Source organism: Acipenser ruthenus, unplaced genomic scaffold (genome assembly GCF_902713425.1).
Source record: "Acipenser ruthenus unplaced genomic scaffold, fAciRut3.2 maternal haplotype, whole genome shotgun sequence".
NCBI classification, from domain to species: Eukaryota; Metazoa; Chordata; class Actinopteri; order Acipenseriformes; family Acipenseridae; genus Acipenser; species Acipenser ruthenus.
Window position 1 is genome coordinate 75001 of NW_026707997.1, and position 14734 is coordinate 89734.

General features: G+C 45.4%; 1 protein-coding gene across 1 annotated transcript in view; it reads right to left on the reverse strand.

Moving 5' to 3' along the window:
- Window positions 1-14734, reverse strand: part of LOC117434040 (vacuolar protein sorting-associated protein 52 homolog) — a 42317-nt gene that overhangs the window by 21676 nt on the left and 5907 nt on the right. The window contains exons 2-10 of the mRNA XM_059019617.1: window positions 13719-13806; window positions 12722-12774; window positions 7449-7524; window positions 7185-7252; window positions 6919-7094; window positions 5389-5539; window positions 5140-5240; window positions 3550-3682; window positions 3213-3270 (exon numbers count right to left, since the gene is read on the reverse strand). Of these exons, the coding sequence (XP_058875600.1) occupies window positions 3213-3270; window positions 3550-3682; window positions 5140-5240; window positions 5389-5539; window positions 6919-7094; window positions 7185-7252; window positions 7449-7524; window positions 12722-12774; window positions 13719-13806 (904 nt within the window). The remainder of the gene's footprint in view (window positions 1-3212; window positions 3271-3549; window positions 3683-5139; window positions 5241-5388; window positions 5540-6918; window positions 7095-7184; window positions 7253-7448; window positions 7525-12721; window positions 12775-13718; window positions 13807-14734) is intronic.

A 14734-nucleotide genomic window follows, 5' to 3' on the forward strand; every position in this document is an offset into this window, starting at 1 on the left:
CACCATCAAGGAAAACACACTCACACTCCTGGAAAACACACTCACACTCACCGTCACCGTCAAGGAAAACACACTCACACTCACCGTCACCGTCAAGGGAAACACACTCACACTCACCATCAAGGAAAACACACTCACACTCACCGTCAAGGAAAACACACTCACACTCACCGTCAAGGAAAACACACTCACACTCACCGTCAAGGAAAACACACTCACACTCACCGTCAAGGAAAACACACTCACACTCACCGTCACCATCAAGGAAAACACACTCACACTCACCGTCAAGGAAAACACACTCACCGTCACCATCAAGGAAAACACACTCAAACTCACACTCACCATCAAGGAAAACACACTCACACTCACCATCAAGGAAAACACACTCACACTCACCGTCAAGGAAAACACACTCACACTCACCGTCACCATCAAGGAAAACACACTCACACTCACCGTCACCGTCAAGGAAAACACACTCAAACTCACCGTCACCGTCAAGGAAAACACACTCACACTCACCGTCACCGTCAAGGAAAACACACTCACACTCACCGTCACCGTCAAGGAAAACACACTCAAACTCACACTCACCATCAAGGAAAACACACTCACACTCACCGTCACCATCAAGGAAAACACACTCACACTCACCGTCAAGGAAAACACACTCACACTCACCGTCACCATCAAGGAAAACACACTCACACTCACCGTCAAGGAAAACACACTCACCGTCACCGTCAAGGAAAACACACTCAAACTCACACTCACCATCAAGGAAAACACACTCACACTCACCATCAAGGAAAACACACTCACACTCACCGTCAAGGAAAACACACTCACCGTCACCATCAAGGAAAACACACTCACCGTCACCATCAAGGAAAACACACTCACACTCACCATCACCATCAAGGAAAACACACTCAAACTCACACTCACCATCAAGGAAAACACACTCACACTCACCGTCACCATCAAGGAAAACACACTCAAACTCACACTCACCGTCAAGGAAAACACACTCACCGTCACCGTCAAGGAAAACACACTCACACTCACCGTCACCATCAAGGAAAACACACTCACACTCCTGGAAAAAACACTCAAACTCACCGTCACCATCAAGGAAAACACACTCACACTCACACTCACCATCAAGGAAAACACACTCACACTCACCGTCAAGGAAAACACTCACACTCACCGTCACCATCAAGGAAAACACACTCACACTCACCATCAAGGAAAACACACTCACCGTCAAGGAAAACACACTCACACTCCTGGAAAACACACTCAAATTCACCGTCACCATCAAGGAAAACACACTCACACTCACCGTCAAGGAAAACACACTCACACTCACCGTCAAGGAAGAAACACTCACACTCACCATCACCATCAAGGAAAACACACTCACACTCCTGGAAAACACACTCACACTCACCGTCACCATCAAGGAAAACACACTCACACTCACCGTCAAGGAAAACACACTCGCACTCCTGGAAAACACACTCACACTCACCGTCAAGGAAAACACACTCACACTCACACTCACCATCAAGGAAAACACACTCACACTCCTGGAAAACACACTCACACTCACCGTCACCGCCAAGGAAAACACACTCACACTCACCGTCACCGTCAAGGAAAACACACTCACACTCACCGTCACCGTCAAGGGAAACACACTCACACTCACCGTCAAGGAAAACACACTCACACTCACCGTCAAGGAAAACACACTCACACTCACCGTCAAGGAAAACACACTCACACTCACTATCACCATTAAGGAAAACACACTCACACTCACCGTCAAGGAAAACACACTCGCACTCCTGGAAAACACACTCACACTCACCGTCAAGGAAAACACACTCGCACTCCTGGAAAACACACTCACACTCACTGTCACCATCAAGGAAAACACACTCAAACTCACCGTCACCATCAAGGAAAACACACTCACACTCACCGTCAAGGAAAACACACTCACACTCACCGTCACCATCAAGGAAAACACACTCACACTCACCGTCAAGGAAAACACACTCACACTCACCGTCAAGGAAAACACACTCACACTCACCATCACCATCAAGGAAAACACACTCACACTCACCATCACCATCAAGGAAAACACTCACACTCACCATCACCATCAAGGAAAACACCCTCGCACTCACCGTCAAGGAAAACACACTCACTCTCATGCTCATATGCACACTCACCATCAATTGAAAACAATTAAACACATGCACAGTCAAACACACAAACAGGATTTGCAGACAACACAAAAATAGGAGGAGTGGCAAACATTGTTGCAGCAGCAAAGGTCATTCAAAATGATCTAGACAGCATTCAGAACTGGGCAGACACATGGCAAATGACATTTAATAGAGAAAAGTGTAAGGTACTGCACGCAGGCAATAAAAATGAGCATTGTAAATATCATATGGGAGATACTGAAATTGAAGAAGGGAACTATGAAAAAGACCTAGGAGTTTATGTTGACTCAGAAATGTCTTCATCTAGACAATGTGGGGAAGCTATAAAAAAGGCCAACAAGATGCTCGGATATATTGTGAGAAGTGTTGAATTTAAATCAAGGGAAGTAATGTTAAAACTTTCCAATGCATTAGTAAGACCTCATCTAGAATATTGTGTTCAGTTCTGGTCACCTCATTACAAAAAAGATATTGCTGCTCTAGAAAGAGTGCAAAGAAGAGCGACCAGAATTATCTCGGGTTTAAAAGGCATGTTGTATGCAGACAGGCTAAAATAACTGATTCTTTTCAGTCTTGAACAAAGAAGACTACGCTGCGATCTGATTCAAGAATTCAACATTCTGTAAGGTATTGACAATGTCGACCCAGGGGACTTTTTCGACCTGAAAAAAAAAACAAGGACCAGGGGTCACAAATGGAGATTAGATAAAGGGGCATTCAGAACAGAAAATAGGAGGAACTTTTTTTACACAGAGAATTGTGAGGGTCTGGAACCAACTCCCTAGTAATGTTGTTGAAGCTGACACCCTGGGGTCCTTCAAGAAGCTGCTTGATGAGATTCTGGGATCAACAAGCTACTAACAACCAAACGAGCAAGATGGGCCGAATGGCCTCCTCTCGTTTGTAAACTTTCTTATGTTCTTATGAAATCACACTGGTTCCGTTTGATGTATTAAAGGATATCTTTCTTGGCGGTGTCCTCCACTCCCATCAGGTCATCTTTATCAGCCACCTCCTCGTACTGCAAACAGACACAGTGACAGACGAGAGAGACCGTTACAATCTTTACAGTCAATTTCTGGTTTCTTGCTGAAGCCACGTCTGTTGAAGTAGGACAGGGGTGAGGGAGATGGGGAGGGAGGTAGCGGGAGGAGTCCGTGTATTGGGTGTGGGCTCACCTGCACTTTCATCAGCTTGCCTGTGTATGATCTGAAGTAGGAAATGGGTGAGAGAGAGAGAGAGAGGAGAGAGGGGTTGCAGAGGGATGTGGGGGGGGGGTGTGTATTGGGTGTGGGCTCACCTGCACTTTCATTAGTCTGCCAGTGTACGATTTGAAGTAGGAGAAGTAGATCTTACTCATGCTGTCCACATACTCGTCTCGGACCTCTTTCGCTACGTGGCGCTCGTTAGCCAACAGGAACTGGTAGAAAAATCTACAGAGAGAGCGAGAATAAAATACAGATGTTCTCTCCCCTGTATTTGAGCAGTGCGTTCTCTCCCCTGTATTTGAGCAGTGCGTTCTCTCCCCTGTATTTGAGCAGTGCGTTCTCTCCCCTGCATTTGAGCAGTGCGTTCTCTCCCCTGTATTTGAGCAGTGCGTTCTCTCCCCTGTATTTGAGCAGTACGTTCTCTCCCCTGTATTTGAGCAGTGCGTTCTCTCCCCTGCATTTGAGCAGTGCGTTCTCTCCCCTGTATTTGAGCAGTGCGTTCTCTCCCCTGTATTTGAGCAGTGCGTTCTCTCCCCTGTATTTGAGCAGTGCGTTCTCTCCCCTGTATTTGAGCAGTGCGTTCTCTCCCCTGTATTTGAGCAGTGCGTTCTCTCCCCTGTATTTGAGCAGTGCGTTCTCTCCCCTGTATTTGAGCAGTGCGTTCTCTCCCCTGTATTTGAGCAGTGCGTTCTCTCCCCTGCATTTGAGCAGTGCGTTCTCTCCCCTGCATTTGAGCAGTGCGTTCTGTAGCTGTATTTGAGCAGTGCGTTCTCTCCCCTGTATTTGAGCAGTGCGTTCTGTAGCTGTATTTGAGCAGTGCATTCTCTCCCCTGTATTTGAGCAGTGCGTTCTCTCCCCTGTATTTGAGCAGTGCGTTCTCTCCCCTGTATTTGAGCAGTGCGTTCTCTCCCCTGTATTTGAGCAGTGCGTTCTGTACCTGTATTTGAGCAGTGCGTTCTCTCCCCTGTATTTGAGCAGTGCGTTCTCTCCCCTGTATTTGAGCAGTGTGTTCTCTCCCCTGTATTGGAGCAGTGCGTTCTCTCCCCTGTATTTGAGCAGTGCGTTCTCTCCCCTGTATTTGAGCAGTGCGTTCTCTCCCCTGTATTTGAGCAGTGCGTTCTCTCCCCTGTATTTGAGCAGTGCGTTCTGTAGCTGTATTTGAGCAGTGCGTTCTCTCCCCTGTATTTGAGCAGTGCGTTCTCTCCCCTGTATTTGAGCAGTGCGTTCTCTCCCCTGTATTTGAGCAGTGCGTTCTGTAGCTGTATTTGAGCAGTGCGTTCTCTCCCCTGTATTTGAGCAGTGCGTTCTCTCCCCTGTATTTGAGCAGTGCGTTCTCTCCCCTGTATTTGAGCAGTGCGTTCTGTACCTGTATTTGAGCAGTGCGTTCTGTACCTGTATTTGAGCAGTGCGTTCTCTCCCCTGTATTTGAGCAGTGCGTTCTGTAGCTGTATTTGAGCAGTGCGTTCTCTCCCCTGTATTTGAGCAGTGGGCTCTGTAGCTGTATTTGAGCAGTGCGTTCTGTAGCTGTATTTGAGCAGTGCGTTCTGTAGCTGTATTTGAGCAGTACGTTCTGTAGCTGTATTTGAGCAGTGCGTTCTCTCCCCTGTATTTGAGCAGTGCGTTCTGTAGCTGTATTTGAGCAGTGCGTTCTGTACCTGTATTTGAGCAGTTTGGCTCTGTACCTGTATTTGAGCAGTGCGTTCTGAGGTATCTGGTAGTTAGTCATGGGTTTCCTGAAGGAGTAGATCTTCTGAAGGATGAACTCGCGGATCTTGGACACCGCCTGGAGACAGAGACAACAACAACAACAATAAACATCAACCACAGAAGAGAGAGACTGGAAAACAAGGAGAGTGCAGGGAGGAAAGAAAAGTCTCACTTTCTAAGAGTGTGTCTCGGTCTCAGGGTGTGTTTCTGTCTCTGTGTCTCACCTTGATCTTGAGCCTGTCCAGGATGTCCTGCACGTCCTGACAAGCGAGTGTCTCTCTAAAGGACTGCTCCTTCACATAGTTGATCTTGTTGTTGAGCTCATGCAGCTGCTCCACAAACTCCTGCTCCACCACCGGCGTGTCCAGGATTACACTGAAACAGAAAATACAGACAGAGACACCGCACAGTGAGGAGAGAGGACTACACTGAAACACAGAGACACCGCACAGTGAGGAGAGGACTATACTGAAACACAGAGACACCGCACAGTGAGGAGAGAGGACTACACTGAAACACAGAGACACCGCACAGTGAGGAGAGAGGACTACACTGAAACACAGAGACACCGCACAGTGAGGAGAGAGGACTACACTGAAACACAGAGACACCGCACAGTGAGGAGAGAGGACTACACTGAAACACAGAGACACCGCACAGTGAGGAGAGAGGACTACACTGAAACACAGAGACACCGCACAGTGAGGAGAGAGGACTACACTGAAACACAGAGACACCGCACAGTGAGGAGAGAGGACTACACTGAAACACAGAGACACCGCACAGTGAGGAGAGAGGACTACACTGAAACACAGAGACACCGCACAGTGAGGAGAGAGGACTACACTGAAACACAGAGACACCGCACAGTGAGGAGAGAGGACTACACTGAAACACAGAGACACCGCACAGTGAGGAGAGAGGACTACACTGAAACACAGAGACACCGCACAGTGAGGAGAGAGGACTACACTGAAACACAGAGACACCGCACAGTGAGGAGAGAGGACTACACTGAAACACAGAGACACCGCACAGTGAGGAGAGAGGACTACACTGAAACACAGAGACACCGCACAGTGAGGAGAGAGGACTACACTGAAACACAGAGACACCGCACAGTGAGGAGAGAGGACTACACTGAAACACAGAGACACCGCACAGTGAGGAGAGAGGACTACACTGAAACACAGAGACACCGCACAGTGAGGAGAGAGGACTACACTGAAACACAGAGACACCGCACAGTGAGGAGAGAGGACTACACTGAAACACAGAGACACCGCACAGTGAGGAGAGAGGACTACACTGAAACACAGAGACACCGCACAGTGAGGAGAGAGGACTACACTGAAACACAGAGACACCGCACAGTGAGGAGAGAGGACTACACTGAAACACAGAGACACCGCACAGTGAGGAGAGAGGACTATACTGAAACAGAGACACCGCACAGTGAGGAGAGAGGACTACACTGAAACACAGAGACACCGCACAGTGAGGAGAGAGGACTACACTGAAACACAGAGACACCGCACAGTGAGGAGAGAGGACTACACTGATACACAGAGACACCGCACAGAGGAGAGGACAATACTGAAATTCAGTCAGCAGTAGTAGTGTCTCTGTGTCTCTGTGTGTGTTTGTCTCATTGAGTGTGTCTATGTCTGTCTCAGTGTGTCTGTATCTCTCTCCCTTTCTCAGTGTGGCTCAATGGTTAGTGTCCCAAACTAGGAGGGGGTCGTGGCTCTCACCCGATCATGGTGCTGGGCACCACCAGCTCATCCACCAGCTGGCTGAGCTCGCTGCGCACGGACTGCCGGTTCTTCAGCTTGATGTTCATGGCGACAGACTGCTCCTGCAGGGTCTGGATCTCACAGGAGATCGAGGAAAGGTCAGCCTGGAACGAGCTCAGCATCTGCTCCATGCGCTGAGAGAGGCGAGAGGGAGAGGAGGTGAGAGATATAGGAGAGGGGGAAGAGTAGGGAGGGTGTGGGGAGAGTAATGATGTGATTCTTACCTCCAGTATAGAGTCGCAGGCAGTTATCTGGTTATGTAGGGATGCAATATTTTGGCTCTCCTTGATGTCTGGCACACACAGGTTTAAGGACAATGTGTTAATTCAAAGGGTGATGAAGGTATTAAAACACTTGTCTGCTTTACTCAGTTTCTTCTAGTTTCAACACTGATGAAGCCACAAGCATTTGCCTGCTTGACGACTTCTAGTTTCACCTCAATAATGCACTGATGAAGACGCTACCGTTTGCCTGGTTTGAAAAGATACAGTCTTTGATGGAAGCCTGCTCAATGTGCTGCAGTTCTGTTTCAACCTGCTTCGAGTACTGCCTTAGGTCAACACCCTAAAACAGACAATGAGGGGGCGATAGAGAGCACAGAGAGAAAGGGTTAAAGATACACACTCAGGGGGTCCCTGAGTGGCTCACCCGGTAGAAGCACGGCCGCATGGTGTGCAGGGCGAGTCATACAGCGCATGTTTGCGTCCTGGCTGTGCAAAGCGGCCGTTCTTCACTGGGGACTCCGAAAAGGAGCTTTGCATTGGCTTTGGTGCTCCCGTGAGTTAGGAGACAAAACAGGCATAGGCTGCTTCTCCTCATCGCGCTACAGCGGACCCTGCTGGCCAGGCGCCTGGTGTGCTCAAAGGCAGACACCTGCAAGGCTGGCCTTTGTCTTCCAGAGGTCAGTAACTCACTGACATCCGCTCTTGAGGTCCTGGGTGAAAAGGAAGCTGGCTCACTTGTGGGATCGGAGGACGCCCGCTGAACTTTCAGGGTCTCCTGAGCCGTGTGAGGAATTGCTGCGCTGAGAGGCATTCCAAATTGGGAGAAAATCGGGTGGAAAATAATAATTGGGACACACTAAATTTATATTTAAAAAAAAATGTAAAAAAAACACACACTCAATCCTGTGCAGTTCGACGCTACAGTATAATTCCTCCTTCTTGGTGTTTGATAACTACATCCTAAAGAGTGTTTAGTTTCATTAAAGCTTAAGAGTTCAGACAGACAGTGCCCCACAATCCTCTTCAGTTTGACACTACAATACAACCACTTTCTTGTTATTGTTAACGAAGTTCTGCCCTTTGCTTATTTAAAAGTCTTCTTTATATTTTCAAAATGTTCCTAATATTTCAACCTGTTTAATATCCTATTTTGTGTGTCTTCTCTATCATTTTCAAATGCTGGTTCTGCTTAGATTATTTGCAAACTGTTCCAGCAAAAAATTGCTTCTGAACAGAACTGAAGCCTCTGCGGCATTGATAGGTAGCAGGCCTTGCATTGCTGACAAGGGGAGCCTTTGTGACGATGGTTTATCCAAACTGATCACAGGGTTTGGAATCCCCATGCCAGTAAATGGCGGAGGGACTCCACTCCACACGATTATTCGTATTGAGCTCTCCTCAGAAATCAGCATTGGTGTCGATCGGGCTGATTTACCATTCCAAGAGAAAAAAGAGAAGAAACAGCTGCTTGGATTTGTGATGATTGCTGCTTGTCTTGAAGTCTTTTCACACCAAGCGCGTCACGTCAAAGCGCCAGCATTCTGTGTATTTTGACGCCGTTATGTTGCTTTTACACCAAAGGCATCAATCAATGTGAAGCGCGGTCACTGAACACATGACTTCCTTAAAGTACGTAATTACATTTTCATATCTTTCAGCACCAAGCTCTATAACAGCAGCACCATTTCATGATAACTAAATACAGTAATCCATCGCGTATCCGCCCGTCACAGATCCTCCCTAACAGTTTATTTCATCATGATCAATCTCTTCAGCAGCGTTAGCTTATTATTGATCTGAGAAGATTGTAGAGCCTACCAACGTTTTCGTACACTGTGTTGTAGTGCTGCGTGCGCTGCCACTGCTGGTAGTGTCACGTGAGCTGTTCAGTGTGTAAACACTGTAGTGTTGGGGCAGCGGATTTGCAAGACAATGTGGGAATGGACCTGATTATGGACTGGGGAAGGGGATGGGAGTACTCTGTAATGTGTGTTTGTAAACTGTGTTATTCTTGTTCAGATCTGTTAGCGTTCACTGTGTGTTTTGGTGCTTGTGTGACAGAGCTGAGAGACTGCCTGTGTGTGAGTGCGTGTTGGACCAATGAGTGAGGAATGGGGAGGGATTTGGGTGTGTGTGTGGAGATAACAGTTTGGGACCTGGCGACAGGAGAAGTGAGAGAGAGGGAGAGAAGGTTGAGTTTGCGAGTGAGAGGAGAGGAGAGGAACAAGAGCCATTGTTCACTAAAAGCTTAAAAAAAAAACTAAAAAAAAAACACACAGTTGTTTCCTACTGCTTTGAACCGCAACTGTTGTCTGTCTCATTATGTCCTGGAAACCCCACAGCTCAGCGCTGCAATATGTAAATAAATCCTGTTCACCTGCGGGGCGTATCAACTTCAACCTCTCCTGCCTGTCACTCAGCAGCGAATGCACGCATCCACACAGCAGATGGCTACTCTGTCACAAGCACTAGTACCCTGTATCTTTCTAAACAAGGGATTTAGGGGAGCTCCCTAACAAAAGCTGACTCTCAAAACAGTAATAATATAGTACAGTAATTGTTACAGCTGCGTATAATGGTATTTAAAACAGGATTAATTTATCAGCCTTTTACATATTCGCCCTTACTCATCCCATCACAGTCGGATACGCGACGGATTACTGTAATAAAGTTCTATGTATTTTGCAGAAAATATAAAAACAAATTGGAATGTGTTATAAATATTTAGTATACAACATTTCATTAGTAATTTCGAGTGGTGTTATCTTTGGCACACTGTAGAGCAGTCTATCTTTACTGTACTCCTTCGCTATTTTACACCCAATAATTAATACTCACACTTTACTACTTGCATCGTTTTTTGCACAATGCAGGGACCTCGGTGTAACTTTCTAACACGTACTCCCCTGGTCCCACCCCAAGTCGTCTCTTGAAAATAAACGCAAATTTTCTCCAAAACTAAACATTGCTCAACAAAATAAATGTGGTTGGGTGACCATCTTTTTAAAAACTGTGGATAAACAAGAGGTTTATCTGCTTTCTATTCTTTTTTTCTATCTTCTATTTTTCCAAACCCTGTTTCTGGACCCCATGGTGCCTGCGAGGGTGTTGCTGTGACCTTTCTGCTCTCTGGTTTGTTATTTTTTTTTAAAGGGGCAGTTTTGTAGCGCACTCAGAAACCATGCACAATCTAAATGTCATTCTTTTTATTGAGAAAATATTTTTATTTTATTTATTTATTTATTCTATTGATTGATTGATATAGCGCCTTTCATACCATGGTATCTCCAAGCGCTTTACAGACAGTATGTATCAACAATTTAATTTTTGAACACAGTAATAAAAACAATTATTTGCCGTAATGATGTATATTTTTCATAAACACATTGGTTAAATAAGTACAATTTACACCGGATGCCTGCAGAGAAATAGGAACACAGTTTATTTCCGACGAGTCTGTTTTATGCCATGCGGCCTGTATGAAAGCCTCCACAAGATGTACAGTATTCAATGTTACGCGCTTGGTGTGAAATGTTTGTCTCTGTGGAGAACAGCACTCCACACACATTCAAGCAGCTGTTTCTTCACTGGTTTGTCTCTGTGAACAGCACTCCACACACATTCAAGCAGCTGTTTCTTCACTGGTTTGTCTCTGAACAGCACTCCACACACATTCAAGCAGCTGTTTCTTCACTGGTTTGTCTCTGAACAGCACTCCACACACATTCAAGCAGCTGTTTCTTCACTGGTTTGTCTCTGAACAGCACTCCACACACATTCAAGCAGCTGTTTCTTCACTGGTTTGTCTCTGTGAACAGCACTCCACGCACATTCAAGCAGCTGTTTCTTCACTGGTTTGTCTCTGTAGAGAACAGCACTCCACACACATTCAAGCAGCTGTTTCTTCACTGGTTTGTCTCTGTGAACAGCACTCCACACACATTCAAGCAGCTGTTTCTTCACTGGTTTGTCTCTGTGAACAGCACTCCACACACATTCAAGCAGCTGTTTCTTCACTGGTTTGTCTCTGTAGAGAACAGCACTCCACACACATTCAAGCAGCTGTTTCTTCACTGGTTTGTCTGTGAACAGCACTCCACACACATTCAAGCAGCTGTTTCTTCACTGGTTTGTCTCTGAACAGCACTCCACACACATTCAAGCAGCTGTTTCTTCACTGGTTTGTCTCTGTGAACAGCACTCCACACACATTCAAGCAGCTGTTTCTTCACTGGTTTGTCTCTGTGAACAGCACTCCACACACATTCAAGCAGCTGTTTCTTCACTGGTTTGACTCTGTAGAGAACAGCACTCCACACACATTCAAGCAGCTGTTTCTTCACTGGTTTGTCTCTGTAGAGAACAGCACTCCACACACATTCAAGCAGCTGTTTCTTCACTGGTTTGTCTCTGAACAGCACTCCACACACATTCAAGCAGCTGTTTCTTCACTGGTTTGTCTCTGTGAACAGCACTCCACACACATTCAAGCAGCTGTTTCTTCACTGGTTTGTCTCTGTGAACAGCACTCCACACACATTCAAGCAGCTGTTTCTTCACTGGTTTGTCTCTGTAGAGAACAGCACTCCACACACATTCAAGCAGCTGTTTCTTCACTGGTTTGTCTCTGAACAGCACTCCACACACATTCAAGCAGCTGTTTCTTCACTGGTTTGTCTCTGAACAGCACTCCACACACATTCAAGCAGCTGTTTCTTCACTGGTTTGTCTCTGTGAACAGCACTCCACACACATTCAAGCAGCTGTTTCTTCACTGGTTTGTCTCTGTGAACAGCACTCCACACACATTCAAGCAGCTGTTTCTTCACTGGTTTGACTCTGTAGAGAACAGCACTCCACACACATTCAAGCAGCTGTTTCTTCACTGGTTTGTCTCTGTAGAGAACAGCACTCCACACACATTCAAGCAGCTGTTTCTTCACTGGTTTGTCTCTGAACAGCACTCCACACACATTCAAGCAGCTGTTTCTTCACTGGTTTGTCTCTGTGAACAGCACTCCACACACATTCAAGCAGCTGTTTCTTCACTGGTTTGTCTCTGAACAGCACTCCACACACATTCAAGCAGCTGTTTCTTCACTGGTTTGTCTCTGTGAACAGCACTCCACACATATTCAAGCAACTGTTTCACTGGTTTGTCTCTGTAGAGAACAGCACTCCACACACATTCAAGCAGCTGTTTCACTGGTTTGTCTCTGTGAACAGCACTCCACACACATTCAAGCAGCTGTTTCACTGGTTTGTCTCTGTGAACAGCACTCCACACACATTCAAGCAGCTGTTTCTTCACTGGTTTGTCTCTGTGAACAGCACTCCACACACATTCAAGCAGCTGTTTCTTCACTGGTTTCACTTGGAATGGTACATTAGCCAGATCAACACCAATGACCCTCACCTGATTGCCAGCACCTGGTTTCTGTGGAGAGCTTCATCACAATAATCCAATATCAGTTTGTGCAGGTCTGGTTTACACACAGCGCAGCTCAGTAGGAAAGCACAGAGTAGAGTTCACTTACTGTCTTCAAAGCTTCCTTGACCAGTTCATCTTCCAGATTCGCCTGGATGTGAACTACAAACACAAACACACACGACGTTTACTGTTTCTGCACACTGGTATATCTTATGACACACATGCTCCCAGATGGTAAAGATTTTTTTTAATACAAGCCCTGCATTACAGCTCAGACACACAAAGGTTTGTTCTTTGTATTGACTCCCATACAGTGTAGATTTCCTATTCTAAACTCCAGAACGCATTGGTGATCAATGCAATAATGAAAGTTACAGGGTCTATGGTACTCATAAGTAGACTTACTACTTTTCGATTTTAATCTGTAAAGCTTGTTAAATGTCGAATTCCCCCAAAAAATGAGTTTGACTGAAATAAATTTATATACAAAAAACGTCAGTAAAACCACTCGCTATTTTTTATTTTCTTACCAAAAATAATAATTTAGAAATCATCTCTAGTTTGTGTAGTTCTTATACTTGCTGTCTGTCCCGTCTCCGTTCCGCTCTGAATGGCTAGAGGTCACTGTTTGTCAACTCAGTGATCCCTTAACAGGCTACTGTAGCTTCATTGTCAGTCATTTCATCATGTTCTAACAGATCTCGTTGACTGAAGCAGTGCTAGAATGCTCTCATTTGTTTAAATGACTGTCAATCATCAAGACCTGCACCCTGTGCACTTTCACTTGCCAGCTACAGAGTCTAGCATTCAAAGCGCCTACTTTGAAATTAGCAGGTTAAGGTGTAGGTGGGCTTTTGCTATAGGTATACAGTGACAGTTACTAGTCTGATGTGAAAACACTTCATGAATATTGTGCACAATACCCTGGCTGACGGCTGAAGTCTCCGCAGCAGGACGAGAGCTTGAGAAAAGTGCATAGCAGATATTTTTTTCAATACTTCAAATTTGATATTGAACTTTATATACAATACATAACAAACACATGATCAGCACAATTAATAACAACTTCTTTAAATAAATGAAATAGAAACCCCATATCTTACTGTCAACCTCGTCCAAAATAAACTCATCGGAGGTGAGATCCAAATCCCTCAAATTCAGGCCGGGGACCCCCTCCGCTTCCAGCTTACCCTAAAAAATACAATAAAAACCTCAGATGACATATCACAATGACAATACATCGTCTCAAGCTCAGCTCCTGACAGCACAAGGAGTGCTGGCGGTTTTCCAGCCAAATCTGGCTTGGTTTGAAAGAATCTAGTGGGTAAATATTGTCTTTTGGGGTTTGGCTATTTTTGGGCTATTTTTATTGTGCATGTTTTTTTCTATTCCTTTTGATTTATTAGGTCATCACCAGCGCAGAACTTCAAAAACACGTGGGAATGTGGCTGGAGTCAGGAATTGAATAAACGATGAAATGATTAATTAAGGCTCCAGCCACTGGCGAGAATAGGTTGATTAGGATTGATGCTGGTGGAGGTGAGTGTTCCGTGTTCCATGTTCTGTATTCTTTATGTCCGTGAGTGTTTTGTACAGACCTTTTGTTTTGGCCCTTGTGCCTTTTGTTTTGTTAATGTATTTTTGTTCGTGTCTGTTTAGCGTTTTCTTTCTTTCTTTCTTTATTTTTTATTAAAAGTATGCATTAGTGTTTAAACCTGCATCTTCCTTGTGTCTGAGTCTCCTTCCTGGTAGAAACAGCTTGCCAGTGACGCTGTCCTGTCACAATGTTGGATAGGTTATAAGGGTTTGTCGTCTCTTCCTAAACAAAAAAGACCCCACTGTGGTCACAAGCTAGCGTTATTGTTTTAAATAAACAAAACTGTTCTGATTTTGACAATAAGTCTGGATGGTTCTTCAAAGGGATTAGCCCACTTGTGGATTGAAGATACATGTTGGCATTAACATGTCTAGTGGTATTCTAGAACCTAACAGACAATGACCCAATCATTGATATGTGTTCTGAAGTCATTGGTTCTCAGACATAGCTATGCAATTGGAGAATTTGTAAGAACTGTCTGTTTTTTGAAGGTTTGAAAAAGGCCTGTTTGTCACAGACACG